Below are 16,742 nucleotides of genomic sequence, written 5' to 3'. Positions count from 1 at the left end.
GCTCCGTGGCATGTGGGATCCTCCCGGACCAGGGAACGAACCCGCGTCCCCTGCACCGGCAGGCGGACTCCCAACCACTGTGCCACCAGGGAAGCCCCTATTTTTTCATTTCTTAAAATTTATTTTTAAAGACTTTTTTTTATGTGGACGATTTTTGAAGTTTTATTGAATTTGTTACAATACTGCTTCTGTTTGGCTTTTCAGCCACAAGGCATGTGGGATCCTAGCTCCCCGACAAGGGATTGAACCCACAACCCCACGTTGGAAGGCGAAGTCTTAACCACTAGACTGCCAGGGAAGCCCCATTAAATTTTTATTGGAGTATAGTTGATTTACAGTGTTGTGTACTTTTCAGGTGTACAGCTAAGTGAATCAGTTATACATACATACATATATATATATATATATATATATATATATATCTCCATTTTTTTTCAGATTCTTTTCCTGTATAGGTTATTACAGAATATTGAGTATAGTTCCCTGTGTTATACAGTAGGTCCTTCTTAGTCATCTATTTTATATATAGTAGTGTGTATGTGTTAATCCCAATCTCCTAATTTATCTCTTCCCCCCACATTTCCCTTTGGTAACCATAAATTTCATTTCGCCATCTGTGAGTCTGTTTCTGTTTTGTAAGTAAGTTCATTAGTATCATTTTTTATTAGATTCCACATATAAGTGATATCATATGATATTTGTCTTTCTCTGTCTCACTTACTTCATTTAGTATGATAATCTCTAGGTCTATCCATGTTGCTGCAAATGGCATTATTTCATTCTTTTTTAAGGCTGAATAATATTCCTTTGTATATATATACCACATCTTCTTTATCCATTCATACATTGATGGACATTTGGGTTGTTTCCATGTCTTGGCTATTGTAAGTAGTGCCACAGTGAACATTGGGGTGCATGTATCTTTTCTAATTATAGTTTTCTCTGGATATATCCCCAGGAGTGGGATTGCTAGAGCATATGGTAGTTCTATATTTAGTTTTTTAAGAAATCGTCATACTGTTCTCCATAGTGGCTGCACCATTTACATTTCCACCAGTAGTGTACGAGAGTCCCCTTTTCTCCACACCCTCTCCAGCATTTACTGTTCGTAGATTTTTTGATGATGGCCATTCTGACCAGTGTGAGGTGATACCTCATTGTAGTTTTGATTTGCATTTCTCTAATAACTAGTGAAGTTGAGCATCTTTCATGTGCTTTGTGGCCATCTGTCTTCTTCGGAAAAATGTCTACTTACATCTTCTGCCCATTTTTTTATTGGGTTGTTTGTTTTTATGATATTGAACTGCCTGAGCTGTTTGTATATTTTGGAGATTAATCCCTTGTCAGTTGCTTCATTTGCAAATATTTTCTCCCATTCTGTGGGTTGTCTTTTTGTTTTGTTTATGGTTTCCTTTGCTGTGCAAAATCTTTTCAGTTAAATTAGGTTCCATTTGTTTATTTTTGTTTTTATTTTCATTAAAACACTAGTATTGGGCTTCCCTGGTGGCACAGTGGTTGAGAGTCCTCCTGCCAATGCAGGGAACGTGGGTTCGTGCCCCGATCCGGGAGGATCCCACGTGCCGTGGAGCGGCTGGGCCCTTGAGCCATGGCCGCTGGGCCTGCGTGTCCGGAGCCTGTGCTCCACAACGGGAGAGGCCATGGCAGTGAGAGGCCCACGTACCGCAAAACAAACAAAAAAAACACTAGTATTTTTAAAGTATTACATTATTTTCTAATTTCCATCCAGCCAATAAAAGATGTTTCTTTCCTTTCATTTATGGGATTTCTCTGTGATTAAAGTTAGACTCTCTGTGTGTGTGTGTGTGTGTGTGTGTGTGTGTGTGTGTGTGTGTTTTGCTTGGTTGGTTTTTGTTTTAGTGCTTTTATGGACTTGTAAGGAAACGCAGTGACTGTGAAAATTTTTGGAACTGAAGGGATAAGGGATTCTTCTTAGGTTCCTGGGATTTTACTGAATTGATCCTTCTGCCAGTGGAGGTCTTACAGATTCACTCTTCACGACAGTTAGCAACACAAATAGTAAGAAAGAGAGTAGTTACAAGAGGAGAAAATAAAATAGGACAGTGGCTAAATTTAGGGTTGGGCGTAAGAGGAGGTGAGCCTCCCAGTCACAGAGGCAGGTAGCAAACAGGAGTGAGGGCTTTGGCTGGGCAAGGGAGTCAAGGCTCAGATGAGCTCAGCAGCAAGTCAGGAAGAGAGGATCTGAATACCCACAGCCCAACACGAGATGAAATTGTAAATATGTGTGTTCACTACAAAGCAGCTCAGAGTAGAGACAAAGGATGAAAGAGGTCTGGACAACCTCATAAATCCACAGTAGGATCAAGTCAGATAGTCAAAACACAAAGGACAAAGGCATTTATTTTGCATACAATGAAAACATTAATTGTAAATTCCCTTATATTTTCTTTAACAGAAGTGGTCTAGTTTGAAAGAATTTATAGCTCTCTCCTGAACCGCAGAGTTGAATTTTTTACTCTTTTCCAAGTAAAATTCTGTTGGGCCTCTAATAACAATGATTCAAGTTAAAAGATATTTAAGCACTCTAATTGAAAGTCATTTATTCACCCAGAGGCCAAGTATAATACTGGGGGGCAGAATATTTGATTCCCCTCCCAGCCCTACCAATGTATGCTGCCTCATAATAGTGCAGATGAAGCGATATGTCTTGCAGCAAAAAAAAAAAAAAAAAAAAAATTCTGTTTCCACGGTAACGTAACTCTCGGCTGCATTTCTTCAGTGATGAAGGACAACTGTTCTGTCTACTGTATGTGGGTTTGAAAGAATGATTAGGATTGGAGAAGGGACTGAGCCAAGACCAGCTAAGGTAATTTCCCTTCTGGCTGCCTGTCACAAAATCACCAGAATCCTCTGAAATAAATCTAACTATCGTGTGCTTCTTTTTCAAAATTCTACAACCCAGAACTTTCTGCATTGGCTTCCCCCCAGAATAACTGCCATACAAAAGGAGGGGAAAAAAAGTGCACCTTTTCAAATGCCCTCAGTTACCTCCTTTAAAAACAGCTTCCAGGGATATTGAACACATTTTATGTCCTAGCATCTAATGTAAACTGTCACTAATATAAACATATATGTGTTCCTCTTCTTGGCCCACCTCTAATTTACTTGCAGACCCTCATGTCCATCCCCAAGGTGTACCATACCAAGTGATAGGCTTCTATGTTATTCTGACCCAACTACAAGATGAACTTTCCCTACAGGTAAGTAAGCCGGAGTGAAACCAACAATATCCAAGAGATCTCCCTGCAGTAGGCCTTGTTTAGGAAAATGGCATAAAAGGGAGTGAAGTAATTATAGTCTTTATTTAGTTCAGCCTTATTTGATAACCATTTAATGAGTGACTATTATGCACTGAGTACTTTGGTAAGTACTGCAGACACAAAGAAACAACACTTCCCTCAGGTGACTTATGGAGGCCAGTAAGGGAGAGAGAAGAGTAAATTCTCATTTCCCGTGCTATGTGAAAAGTATGACAGTAGCTATAAAACACAGAGGGTGATCCATTCTGCTCTTGAGAAACTTTGAGCTCCTTCCATAACAGTCTGCCCTTGAAACAGGAGTTATGAGTGAGTGCAAAAGTACAGAGATGCATGGAGGGAGCAGGTTCTGCTCAAACACTGCAAGTGGTCTCCGATGGCTGGCTGGTGCCACACCTGGGGGGAGGTTTCAGAGGAGGCTATATAGGTGAGTAGGGGCCAGATCATGAAAGACCTTGTGTATAATTAAGCAGCTGGAACTTTAGCCTGAAGGTGATGGAGAAGCGCTGATGGAATTTAGGCAGCAGATTAATATGATTAGATAGTATTTTAGAAAGTTTACTCTGTGGTTAATCATATGAACGATGGAATTTGGGGGAGGAGTTAGGGAGACTGGAAAAGAGAAACCAGTTGAAAGGCTTCTATAGTAATGTAAGAAATAAATAATGAGGGCTAAAACAGAAAGTTATGGCAGTCAAGAGAGAGTACTCTAAAATCAACTGCCTGGTTTCAGATTCTGGTTTTACCGTTTGCCGTTGTGACATTTGGGAAAATTACCTGATTTCTCTTTTCCTAAATTTCTTCATCCAAAAGATGGAATAATCATAATGGTAGGGTTGTTTGCAGATTAAACGAGTTAAAATATGTAATGTAGTTATATCAGAAGGTGGCATGTGCAAATTCTCATTAGATGTTAGTTTTAACCACTAAAGCAAAAGCAGGGAGGATGGAGAAGAGAGAAAAAAAAAAATAAGGACATTGAACATGTGAAAGATGAAGAGGATAACTCCAGGTATATCTCAGGAATTCAGTTTCAGTAAACATGTGGATAGCCAATGAGGACAAAATAGAGTGTTTTAGTGGGAAGACAAAGAGTTTAATTTTAGATGTACTGAGTTTGTCACCCATAGTATATTCGAGTGGAGGGCCCTTCATGAAATTGGATATATGAGTCTGGGATTCAGGAAAAAAAAAGATCTGGAAGAGAGATGTAGGTATGTAAAACCTGAGTAGTAGAAACCATGAATTTGATTTGGTCATGCAAGAAAGTCCATGGAGTGAGAAGAGAAGAGGGCATGAGGACCAAACGCTGGGAATACTAACACTCAGGGGAGCCTAGCAGAAAAAAAATCTGCAGAAAAGTTTGAGAAGTTACAGCCAGAGAGAAAGGAGAAAAAACTAGGGTGGGCGTCAGCAAAGCCAAGGATAAAATAGTGAGAAATACTGCAGGGAGAGTGAACAAGTTTGTGAGTGACAGAGCCTGTTATTGTCCCCCAGTATCAGTACTCCCCCTTTGCTATAACGATGAATTTTTGGCTGCTCCAAATAAAAACTACATGTCCCAGCCTCCCTTGTAATAGTAGTGGCCATGCAATTAAAGTCCACCAATGGGATATATGGAGAAGTGTCCTATGACGATATCCAGGAAATTTCTTTATGACGTAGCTAGCTCATCCTTTACCCCTTCTTCTCCATACTTTCCTTTGTTCTGCTACGTGGAACTTGAATACTACCTTGTCCATGAAGGTAAGGCTGAGTGGAGCTGTGAGCCAGAAGAAGCTTATATCCCAGAGGACTTTGTGGAGCAGAGTTGCCATTCAGGCCTAAAATACATGCCTTTATTTACTTATTTATTTTTTAAATGCCAAATCTATTTATTGAAAACCACAACAATAGAACAGAATAATTTCTAGCTAAAGGAAAGGGAAAAAAGCAAAGATGCCTGTTCTTAAGTATTAAATCTTATCTTCATGAGTTATTTATGTTGGTTTGCTTGTTTTTTAAAAATTTTATTGAAGTATAGTTGATTTACAATTTTGTTTAATTTCTGTTGTACAGAAAAGTGACTCAGTTATACATATATATTCTTTTTCATATTTTTTTCATTATGGTTTATCACAGGATATTGAATATAGTTCCCTGTGCTATACAGTAGGACTTTGTTTTTTACCCATCCTGTATATAATAGTTTGCATTTGCTAATCCCAAAGCCTTTAGACTTTTACATAATAGAGAAATAAATATCTATATTATTTAAGGTAGTAAAGTTTTGTTTTGTTTCCTGTTTATCCCAGCTGAACTTTATTCTAATCAATAGTTTTTCTCTTCTCCTGTAAAAAAAAATATATATATATATATATATTTTTTTTGAGAGATACCAGTTGAAGGCCCTCCTCTTTACCATAAAATTTTATTCAAAAATTCTATGAAAATATTAAATGAGCTGTTGCATATGAAGAGTATTACGAACTGAATGTTTGTTTCCCCCATAAAATTCATATGTTGAAGTTTTAACCCCAAATGTGATGGTATTTGGAGGTGGAGACTTTGGGAGGTCATTAGGTATATATGGGGTCATGGGAGGGGGACCCTATGATGGGATTAGTGCCGTTTTAAGAAGAGGGAGCTTTCTGTATCTGCCATATGAGGATACAGTGAGAAGGCAACTAGCAAGAGAGCTCTCATCAGGAAACACATCTGCTGCCATCTTGATCTTGGACTTCCAGACTCCAGAACTGTAAGAAATAAATGTCTGTTGTCTATAAGCTACTCAGTCTTTGGTAATTTTTAATGGCAGTCCAAACTGACTAAGACAAAGGGTTTAAAGTAAGAAGTTACTTGTTTTAGCAAGAAAAAATATGTAATAAATTCAACTCTAAAAACCAACTACAATGATGGTAAAAGAGAATTTTAGTTAAAATCTTAAGCAGTCAAAAGGTACAAACTTCCAGTTATAAATAAGCACTAGGGATGTAATGTACAACATGATAAATATGATTAACACTGTTGTATGTTATATATAAAAGTTGTTAAGAAAGTCCTGTCAGGAATAAAGACGCAGGCATAGAGAACGGACTTGAGGACATGAGGAAGGGGGAAGGGTAAGCTGGGATGAAGTGAGAGAGTGGCATGGACATATATACACTACCAAATGTAAAACAGACAGCTAGTGGGAAGCAGCCACATAGCCCAGGGAGATCAGCTCGGTGCTTTGTGACCACCTAGAGGGGTTGGATAGGGAGGATGGGAGGGAGACACAAGAGGGAGGGGATATGGGGATATATGTATATGTATAGCTGATTCACTTTGTTATAAAGCAGAAACTAACACACCATTGTAAAGTAATTATACGCCAATAAAGATGTTAAAAAAAAAGTCCTGAGTTCTCATCACAAGGAAAAATTTTTTTCTATTTCTTTAATTTTATATTTATATAAGATGATGGATGTTCTCTAAACCTATTGTGATACTTCACGATGTATGTAAATCAAATCAGTATGCAGTACACCTTAAACTTATACAGTGCTATATGCCAATTATGTCTCAATAAAACTGGAAGAAAATATTCTCAAGCATCAATTATGATCTAAGATCTATCCCAAAGAAACTTCTGTAGTTCTAAGTAAAACTTGATTGTCAAGACAGAGCATTCAGAACACAGAGAAGGGGGTGGGATGACTCTGAGGACAGAGGATAGGTATGACCCATTCCCGGGAAAGAGGGTCTGAGATCTGGGCAGTGAGCCTCTGGCTGTCACTTCCCTGAGTGAGGGAATATGCCATCCCCAAGTGAAAGAGCTTTCCTGGCAGCTTTCACCCAGACTGACTAGGAGAGCTCCCCATGGTCTGCCTCTCCTCCTTGGATGGGAGCCCAGCCTTCTTGGATGGGACTAAACAAGGCAGCAGCTCAGCCAGCCAAAGTGCCAGATCATGTACATGTTTTCTTCCTTTCATTCTTAGCCTCCTTCTGTTCTCCAGGGGAGGGCAAAATGAGGAGGGGTGTGAGAAGAAAGAGGTTGGAAGAGTAAATGCTGCTTACAGAAGCCACTATCCTTTGCCTTTAGTCTCATTTAGTTCCTGCCTCACTTGGGGATAACACTGGCTACTAAGGGGTGCTCAAGGGACCCTGGTTAGGGTTATGAAATTCAAACCAAACCCAGGAGCCAAGTGGAACATGCTGCCATGGGATTAAAACAAGCATGTCCCTTGAGTATCAATTTTATGAAGATATTTGAAGAAAACTTATTTTCATGTGAAAAAATAGAATGGAAAATTTACGTGAATTCTTAAGACAAAACAAGACTCCAAATTATTTCATGCCTGTGGCTGGGGCTTTGGGTCACAACTCCACGTTCCCTGAGGCTCATGATATTTCTCCTTTGGCTTCAGGAATCTTTCGGTAAAAAATTTTCAGACGTACTGCAGTAAGATAAATTCAGAAAAATGTGTTCATTGGATTTGACATTTCTGAGGTCTCTGATGACATGCTAACAGCAATTTCAGAGAAGTGGTTTTAGGAGGGAATGGTATGAGACCAATAAGGGTAGCTCGACCATAAAAAAAAAAAAGAGAGAGAGAGAAAGGAAGGGAGCCAAAGTGAACTGTGGGGTCCTGTCCCATGACCACTGCTGTGTCTAGTGCCAGGGAGGAAAACGTCATAATTGTGGTGGGGTCTCTCAAAGGAGAGGCCATTCCATCACTGAGGCACTACCCACCAAGCACATTGGGAGTAGCGGGTGGCCTGGCAGCTGGGCAGGACAAACTGGGGAGCATTAGTGGGTGGTAGAGATGGACAGTGTATAATACGTAATAAGACCTGTATTAGGAAGAGCTGGGGTCCCCTTCTGTGTCCAGAATTAGTGATGCTATTTGGAGAAAATCAGGCTTTTTTCATCTGAACAATGAGGTGGTTGGATTGGTTGCTCTTTAAATACTAGTCCGGTGCTAACATTCAAGAGTAAAGCTGTTTATCTTGATGGTAACTCGTGGTCTCTTCAGGAACGTTTTTGAGTTCCTGGATACTTTAACTTCAGGTGGGAATCTTTATAACAACCAGCACATTAAGAAAGCATTTGGGGCTTCCCTGGTGGCGCAGTGGTTGGGAACCCGCCTGCCAATGCAGGAGACACGGGTTCGAGCCCTGGTCCGGGAAGATCCCACATGCCATGGAGCGGCTAGGTCCGTGAGCCACAACTACTGAGCCTGCGCTCTGGAGCCCGCGAGGCGCAACTACTGAAGCCCGCGCTCCGTAACAAAAGAAGCCACCACAATGAGAAGCCCGCTCACCACAAAGAAGAGTGGCCCCTGCTCGCCGCAACTAGAGAAAGCCCGCGCACAGCAACCGACCCAATGCAACCAAAAATAAATAATAAATTAATAATTAAAAAAAAAGAAAGCATTGGTTCTCTGAGAGTTGAAAGTTAAAAGGTTTCCACTGGCTAGATTGGAAAAAGGTACAATAACTTTTCACTCCTCAAGATTTACAACGCCGAGGACCCCGTTCTTAGACCAACTCATGACACCCCATTTATCCACCTTAGTAAGTACATCTCTTAAGAATGCTTGCCTCTACCAGTTGCTCTACACTACCTACCAGCCTCTGGAAATGGCACGGGAAAAACCACAGGCACACCCGGTAACAACAAGAACAACGACAATTTCTACGATCCCTTGGCGTGCTAGCCAGTGTTCTGGATACATATCACTGTCTCTGTCGTTCATTTCATTCATTCAGGAAGTAATTATTGAGGACACTATTCTAGATGCTGGTGATACAACAGTGACAAAACAGACAAGAATACCCCCCTGCCATTGGAGCTTGTGTCTTAGAGGTGTATACCTTCTGTCTCACCCTTCTGCCATGAGGGCTGACCATCCCCACTGGAAAAATGAACAAATGAATCTGCCTTCTGTTGCCAGTTGCTTATCCATTCTTCCATCTTCCAAACTAATACAATTTGGACCAGCAATGCACCCAGTTAAAACTACTGACCTTTCCCCCAGTCTCTGGCAGTTAGAGGTGGTCGAATGTGTGTGTGTGTGTGTGTGTGAGAGAGAGAGAGAGAGAGAGAGAGCGCAAGAGCGAGAAATGGAATAATGTGTGTGTAAAATGAAATCATGAGATATAGGTAGAAGTCACTGGGAAAGATTTCTATTCCCCCAAAATGAAAAAAGCCTCAGGAGGAGGTGGTTTTTCTCTCACTACCAGCAGGAAGCACGCTTGGCAGTGGACTAACCATCTTAAGGCCATGAAGCCAAACACCACAAGTTAAGTACTAGGAAGGAAGAAGCTGGAAGGAACCGGTAAGCAGCTGTCTCAGTCCTGGACTATTGAGTGATGGATTTGTTGTTATGTGAGAGAAAAAGTCCTCTTTTGGTTAAGTCCTTTTGGTGAAGTCCCTATTCCAGGCAGGCAAGGGCAATCCTCACGGATCCAAGTGACCTGCCCCGGCCACGGAGGTAGCGGTGGCAGAGCCAGCGTTAGGGCGCAGATCGGTCTCCCTCCAAAGGCCAAGCTCTTGCTGGGCTCTTGTGCACCCTGAAGTTCTGCATTCCTGCTAACGACTTCTCCTTCTGGCTTCCTAGCAATTGGGAAAAATGTTCAGGGAGTCGCAGGACTCTTACACTCACAAGATTTCTTTCTTTCTTTTTATTTCCGGTCTTTACGTGTATTCTGTGCAGTGTCTGACTTTTCCCAGCTCCATTCAAATCTGACTGCACAGCTCAGCCACTGACCCTGAGGAGCCAGCTCCACATCCTAGAACTTCACTTTCTCCTCAGAGAACAGCACTATAGAACTTGTTACTAAGCCACCCTGGTTTTCTTTTTATCACAAGAAATCAGTCCTAGGAGTGCTGGGACCCAACTTGATCTCTCTCAGGAGACTGGAGGTCCAACCTTCAGATTGTATCCTGGTGACTTCCTTCTGCTGATTTTTCCTTTCCTGTGTGGATTTGTGTATTCTTGACCTTGAACCCCTCACCTTTTTTTCTATCATGTTTTCTAAAGCTGACAGCTTTCCTGTTACTGCCAATATTTGGAATAAAATGCCCTGACTTTTCACTGCTGTGTCTGGGTCTCCCCGCTGCTGGCCTCACACATTCCAGTGAGCAGGTGTGAAGCTTCCACCCTGCCCTCGCTGGTCAGCATGAAGGAGGCCAAGCCAATCTGTGTCCTGTGTAAAACACACACACACGTGTGTACAATATGACAATACTAGAACAGTGATTCAGGTGAGCTACTTTGTGGCATCTCCCACATGGCATAATTGTCAGTGACTAATCTCTTTTCACAATCTCTTTTCACAAAATCACCGCTAAAGGCACAGATTCCTGCTTCAGGGACATACAAGAGGCACTGCTTTAGGAGAACAAAGGGCTGCCACAGAACAACAGTGCATCACCCACTCCACCTTCAAGGAACAGAAAGCTCTAAATTGTCTTTGTCTCCAAGGATAAACTCACCCTGAGGAAAAAGCATGTGAGAAACTAATTTCTGTACCTTAAGCTTCTTCCTGGTCTGGTTCTCTTCACGGAGTGTGTGAGGTAAGCAGGTAAAGTAGACTTAAACATATTCATAACTCAGTCTTTTTAAAATACTTTGAAACATTGTAACATTGTTGCAAATGCATAGAGGAGGACACAAGCCCCATTTTAGTTCTCTATCACTATATAACAAACCACCCTAAAATTTAGTGCCTTATAACAACAACCATTTTGATTTTCTCTCATGATTCGGTGGGTTGGCTGGTATCACCTCAGTGGTTCTGCTGTGCTTGGTGTTTGCTGGGGCTGCAGTCATTCAGGGCTTAACTGGCTGAACGGTCTGAGATGGCTCATTCCCTAGTCTGGTACCTTGGAAGGGACAGCTAGAAGGCTGGCTCAGCTCGTAGGCTGGGACAGAGGGAACACTTTCTCACTAGGTGGTCTCAGGTCTAAACTCTTTCCATGTGATATTCCAGCAGAGTAGCTGGATTTCTTAAATGGCAGGCTCCCCAAATCAAAAAAAGTAAAAATGTCCGGCTTTCTTAAGGCTTAGGCCCAGTCACTGGCACAGTGTTTCTTCCACTACATTGTATTATTTGGTGAGTGTCAGGGCCAGTCCGGAGTCATTATGGGACTAGACTACGTGGCAGCATGAATGCCAGGAGGCAGGGTCCATTGAGGGCCATCTACTGCAATTGCTGTTCACTTTGTCAAATGTGGAGATGATACTTGATATCTCAAATCACCCTCCATAAGAGAAAACATGTCACCATATTAGATAGATGAATCATCAAGATGCTTCTAGGAACACCTAGAAACCACACATGTCCGTGAACCTGATTTGTTTGAAAAACATGATCAGGACCTCTAAAAAAATTCACAAGTTATTCAATTATTACATACATAAGAAATCAAAGTTTGATAATGGATGGGTACATTTAATATTATCAGGATAATAAGCTAGTAATACCATGTGTTGGATACTAAGGGTGGGCACTGGCTATCATTATCTATACATGATTTTATTTAATCTTCATAAACGCTCTGTGGGGTATGTATTATTGCCTCAGATTTCAAGATGAGGAACTGAAGTTCAGTGAGGCTTTGTAACTTGCCTAAGATCATACATTTAACAACCAATGAGCCAGGATGTACACTAAATCAACCTGAGACTGAAGCCTGTGTGCTCTTAAACTCTACACTGTCATCTTACTTGTTTTGTTCTTTCTCACTATTCTGTCGTTACAAAATGATCTTCAGTTTAAGTGGAAACAAGAGCCACTTCTCACACTCCCATCCCTAAAGACTTAAAACCCATTTCCTATCTAGGCAGGCTGCCTAAATGAAGATTTTAAAATCCAGTTTCTATCTTGGCATGATAGTCTAGACAATTCCCCAGAGCTCTCAGACATATGCCTCTGTGCTTAAACTTGAGCCTCGACCAAACCCCAAGGTTTTTATTGAGTAAAATTCTCCTCCTGGCTGATCTAGGTATCAGGAAAGTTTCCCCATTGGCACTAGAACTGTGAATCACAAACTCATCTGTGCCATCTAAGGACAAAAAAATGGAACACCTGTGCTTTTCATTTTGTGGCAACATGATTTTGGCAATCTTACCCCAAATCAGTTTACCTTATGAAATGTAAGATGAACGATTTAGTGATGGAAAATTGCCAGTGAACTCCATTGATACAGCTACCCTGTATGGGTCATGGATATACCTCCTTGTCACTATGCTCCAGCCACATTGAATTGCTTTCCTTTATAAGAGCTTCCCACACTCTCCTGTCTTGAGGCCTCTGTGCCATTTGTCATTTGGGAAGTCTTTTGCTCAAATCTCCACCTTTTAAAATCTTTCAAGTCTAAGTTCAAAAGTCACCTTCCAAATCAAGTTTTTCTTCATCATCTGAGTTGAAGTAATTAATCTCTTCTCTGTGAATCCGTATTAGTTAGCTATTGCTACAGGAAAAAAAAAAAATCCCCCCTCCAAAAAAACCTTAAAGGCTTAAAACAACACTGTTTATTTGCTCACGATTCTCCAGGTTGATAATTTGAGTAGAGCACAGCTGGGATGGCTTCTCTCCATGTGGTGTTAAAGGGGTTTTATTGATACATTTGTAGTCTGTAGCATGAGGCCAGCTGGCTGAGGAGGGCCTTACTCGCATGTCCAAGGCCTTGACTGTGTTGTTTGGGATGACTGGGTAGTTGGAGCTTTCTCTCTCCCTGAGCAGAGAGTGGCTGTCACAAGGCTGTTGTAGAACAACATTTTGCCACATTTTATTGGTCAAAGCAAGTCATGAGGCTAGGCCAGATATAAAGGGTAGGGAAATTAAAATATGCCTCCAACTTTTTCAAATATGGCCTTAACTGGCTTAATTTTTTCCATAAATTTTCTACAGTCTTCCTCAATATTGCAATTTATAATTAGAAATTTGAAATTGTGAGCACCTTCAATTGTGTTTTCTCTGCAAGCCATAATAATTTAAATGTTTTAGATTAATTTTTGCTTATAAGAAAGTTGCAAAAATAGCACCAATAGTTTCCAAATATCCTTCACTCGTCTTCCCCAGTGTTAACATCTTACATCACCATAGGACAATTGTCAGCAAAAGGAAATGAACTTGCTGTAATACTATTAACTAAACTGAACACCTTGCTTGCATTTTGACACTAATGTTCTTTTACTGTTCTAGAATCTACTCAGGCTCCCACTTGCATTTATTTGTTACTCCTCCTTAGTCTTCTGCAGTCGTTAAGAGTTCCTCAGTCTTGCTTTGTCTTTAATGACCTTGGCATTTTACAACAGTGTTGGTCAGTTATTTTGTTGAGTGTCCCTCACTTGAGTTTGCTGCTGTCTAAGGTTTTCTCATGACTGGACACAAGAGCACATATTTTGGACAAAAGTACCACAGGTATGATGTGTCCCCCTCAGTGCATTGTATCACAAGGCTCATGATGTTAATGTGTGTTATTTCCTGATACTACTGATCTTCATCACTCACTTGGTTAAGGTAGTCTTTGCCTGGTTTCTCACTGAAAAGTTACCATCTTTCTCTTTGAGGTTAAAACTTACTTAGGAGACACTTTGAAACTATGAAAATAAATTTCTCATCAAACTTTCATCCACTAAATCTAGCGTCGATCAGTGGATTTTTCTGTAACAATTATGACTATATTGTTTACCTAGTGGTAATTTTCTATTTTCTTCTATATTTATTCATTGAAATTTACTGTAAGGAAGAGCTTTCCTTTCTCCTCATTTATTTATATCTGTATGGACTCTATCTTATTCTATGGGCTAAAATCCAATACTAGCATTATTTATTTGGCTGCTCAAATATATAAACCATAATACTTTTAATTGTGAAAATACTCTCCTCCTAGGACAGAGACACCTAATAAGCTCAGAGAAAATTCTACTAAATGGAAGGTATTAAAATTCTGGTTATATATCTCTCTATATTAAAATGTATCAAAATTTGAGCTTAAATATTTTCAAAGCTATCGTCTTCTTGCCTCCATTTTGATTTTTCCTTTTTCTTTTTACAAAATAAAGCTCATCAAATAAGTTGTTTCTATTTATGATATTTGAATATTTTTCCAAATATTGTAAAATCTGGTACAGGATATAACTTTATCCTATTAAACAGGAGCTCTGTCTAAAGCGTCCTTACATAAGTCAAGTCTTCCAAAATACAATTTAAAAATTTCAAAATTAAATCTTTTACACAATATGAACTCTCATTGTTTAATTATTTTTTAGCGAATTCCTTGTTTTCATAGGGATAAATTTCAGTGTCTTCCCATCTGCAGTTTTGTTTTCAATAATTGCAATTATAAAGACCAAAAAGCTGAAGTTACTTTTCTGTCTGTTTGTTGAATATCTTAACTAAAGACTTCTAGCTGATTTTGAGCAAAATGCAATTTCTAAAAGCTGATTAGTGACCAACACCAAAAAAAGTGTGCATATCCTCTAAATATGATATACAGTTCACTCTAAGTTTTGTATATGTAAAACTATGTGTGGATTTTGACTACATTTGAATTAATAGAATATCACGGTGTTATTACATATGTACCACAGTCAATCCCAAGCACATTTCTGCTCCATAGATTTATCACTTTAGTAAAAGCATTCTTTTACTGTGATGCTCCACGAAAATATGTATTCATATTATAATTTATTTATTCATAAATTTAATTTTTAAAGTTATAGTAGCATTTACAATACAGTCAGAAAATTCACCTTTGACACAATAAACTTCCAAAAGCTTTTCTTTGATTCTGTGAATTGGATTAAACATTTTGACTCAGAATTGGAATTAATTGATTTTCTGTTTAATTCATCTGCTCACACTATTATAAAACTGTCATAATTTAACTGTTTGCAAAATCTTCTGCTAATGGTGTCAACCCATTAATAGCCATTGCTCACAGGCCCGAGGAAACTTGGAATTAAAAACGAGAGAAACTAACTTAGGATAACTGTCATTTGACACAAGTGAAGCCATGCTGCATGGAGTGATATGTACTTGGGCTTAAAGATATAGGTCAGATTTCAACAAGTAGGTTCAGGTTGGGAAGAAGGTTCCAAGTGGAAGTAGCAGCATGAACAAAAGCATAGACAGCAAATGCCAAACGCCAAGTACAATCGGTCCTCCATATCCACAGGTTTCCAATCCATGGATTCAACCAACCTCAGATAGAAAATATTCAGAAAAAAAAAATCCAGAAAGTTCCAAAAGGCAAAACTTGAATTTTCAGGCACCAGCAACTATTTATATAGCGTTTACATTGTGTAAGGTATTATAAGTAATCTATAGATGATTTAAAGTATACGGGAGGTTTGCATAGATTATATGCAAATGCCTCACCATTTTATATAAGGGACTTGAGTATCCGAGGATTTTGGTACCCAAGAAGGTCCTAGAACCAATCCCTGTGGATACAGAGGGACTACTGTATGTTTTAAAATAATGAGCATGGTTTTTTAAGAATAATGACTAACTTTTGATGTAGATGTTGCTACTTCTTCCACAGATTTCTGTCTTCTGATTGTCTTATGGGTCAATGACAGCATTAATGACCCCCTTGTGAATGGTATTTTGTGTGTTATATGTTGACCAACTTTCTTGAGAAATAAAAAATCAATACTTAATTTTTATTAAATGTGCATACATTAAACCCTTACTTTTGAAAGGGTTTATTGCAAAATAAGATAAGCATAACCAGACAATAAAAAGGTGATAGAGTTATATCATACAATAAATAACCAAACTGCTGTAGCAACAGCATCCACATACTCTGTAGCAGGACAGTTCAGCCTCCACTTCCCACATGTATTTCACTTGCACTTAATCTTTAATTCCCTACATGTCCCACTAAACCCATTGACTGTCACCCTTGTGGCTTCCTGCCTCCCACTGGTCACGGCATGGGCCACCCAGCATGGGTCATAACATAATTAGCTGCTGTACTGTGGACAGCAGGATTTGTAGCATCAAATACATCTCCCACCACCATCAAAACAGGAAGCAGCTAGCTGTTGCTACCTGCTCAAGCCCAAAGTCATCATTTTATCAGCCAGTACCCTGTATGCCGTACTTCTAAGGAAGATGTAAGTGCTTTTGAGACTAGAAAGGTTGGGAAAGGAGAGATGGGCTCTCTTTCAGAGGTTACCATGTGAGAACTCTGGCAAATGAACCTGCCTCTTACTCTCTGCTAAGAGAGGCCATGTCAGAAATTGAAGTACGATATAGAGGTCTTACCGAATCTCTTGTGATGCAACTATTACTAATGATCCTCCTCTAAAAAGGAGAAAATCCAGGACAAATGCTAAACTGGACTGAATGCTTGAAGAGGCTACAACCAGAATGTTCTAGGCAAATCAGGATACGTGACTCCTTAAACCTGGAATTGCTTTTGACTCCAGCAAATACAACCAACCCCTACATTTTGTTTGT

General features: G+C 39.8%; 1 protein-coding gene across 1 annotated transcript in view; it reads right to left on the bottom strand.

Moving 5' to 3' along the window:
* ARHGEF38 (Rho guanine nucleotide exchange factor 38) overlaps positions 1-16,742 on the bottom strand; it is a 151,295-nt gene that overhangs the window by 54,601 nt on the left and 79,952 nt on the right. Inside the window, exon 4 of the mRNA XM_029234718.1 lies at positions 16,548-16,641. Coding sequence (XP_029090551.1) covers positions 16,548-16,641 — 94 coding nt within the window. The remainder of the gene's footprint in view (positions 1-16,547; positions 16,642-16,742) is intronic.

This window comes from Monodon monoceros, unplaced genomic scaffold, assembly GCF_005190385.1.
Source record: "Monodon monoceros isolate NGI ecotype Baffin Bay Population unplaced genomic scaffold, NGI_Narwhal_1 Super_Scaffold_20, whole genome shotgun sequence".
NCBI lineage: Eukaryota > Metazoa > Chordata > Mammalia > Artiodactyla > Monodontidae > Monodon > Monodon monoceros.
This window is presented reverse-complemented; position numbering and strand designations above follow the sequence as displayed.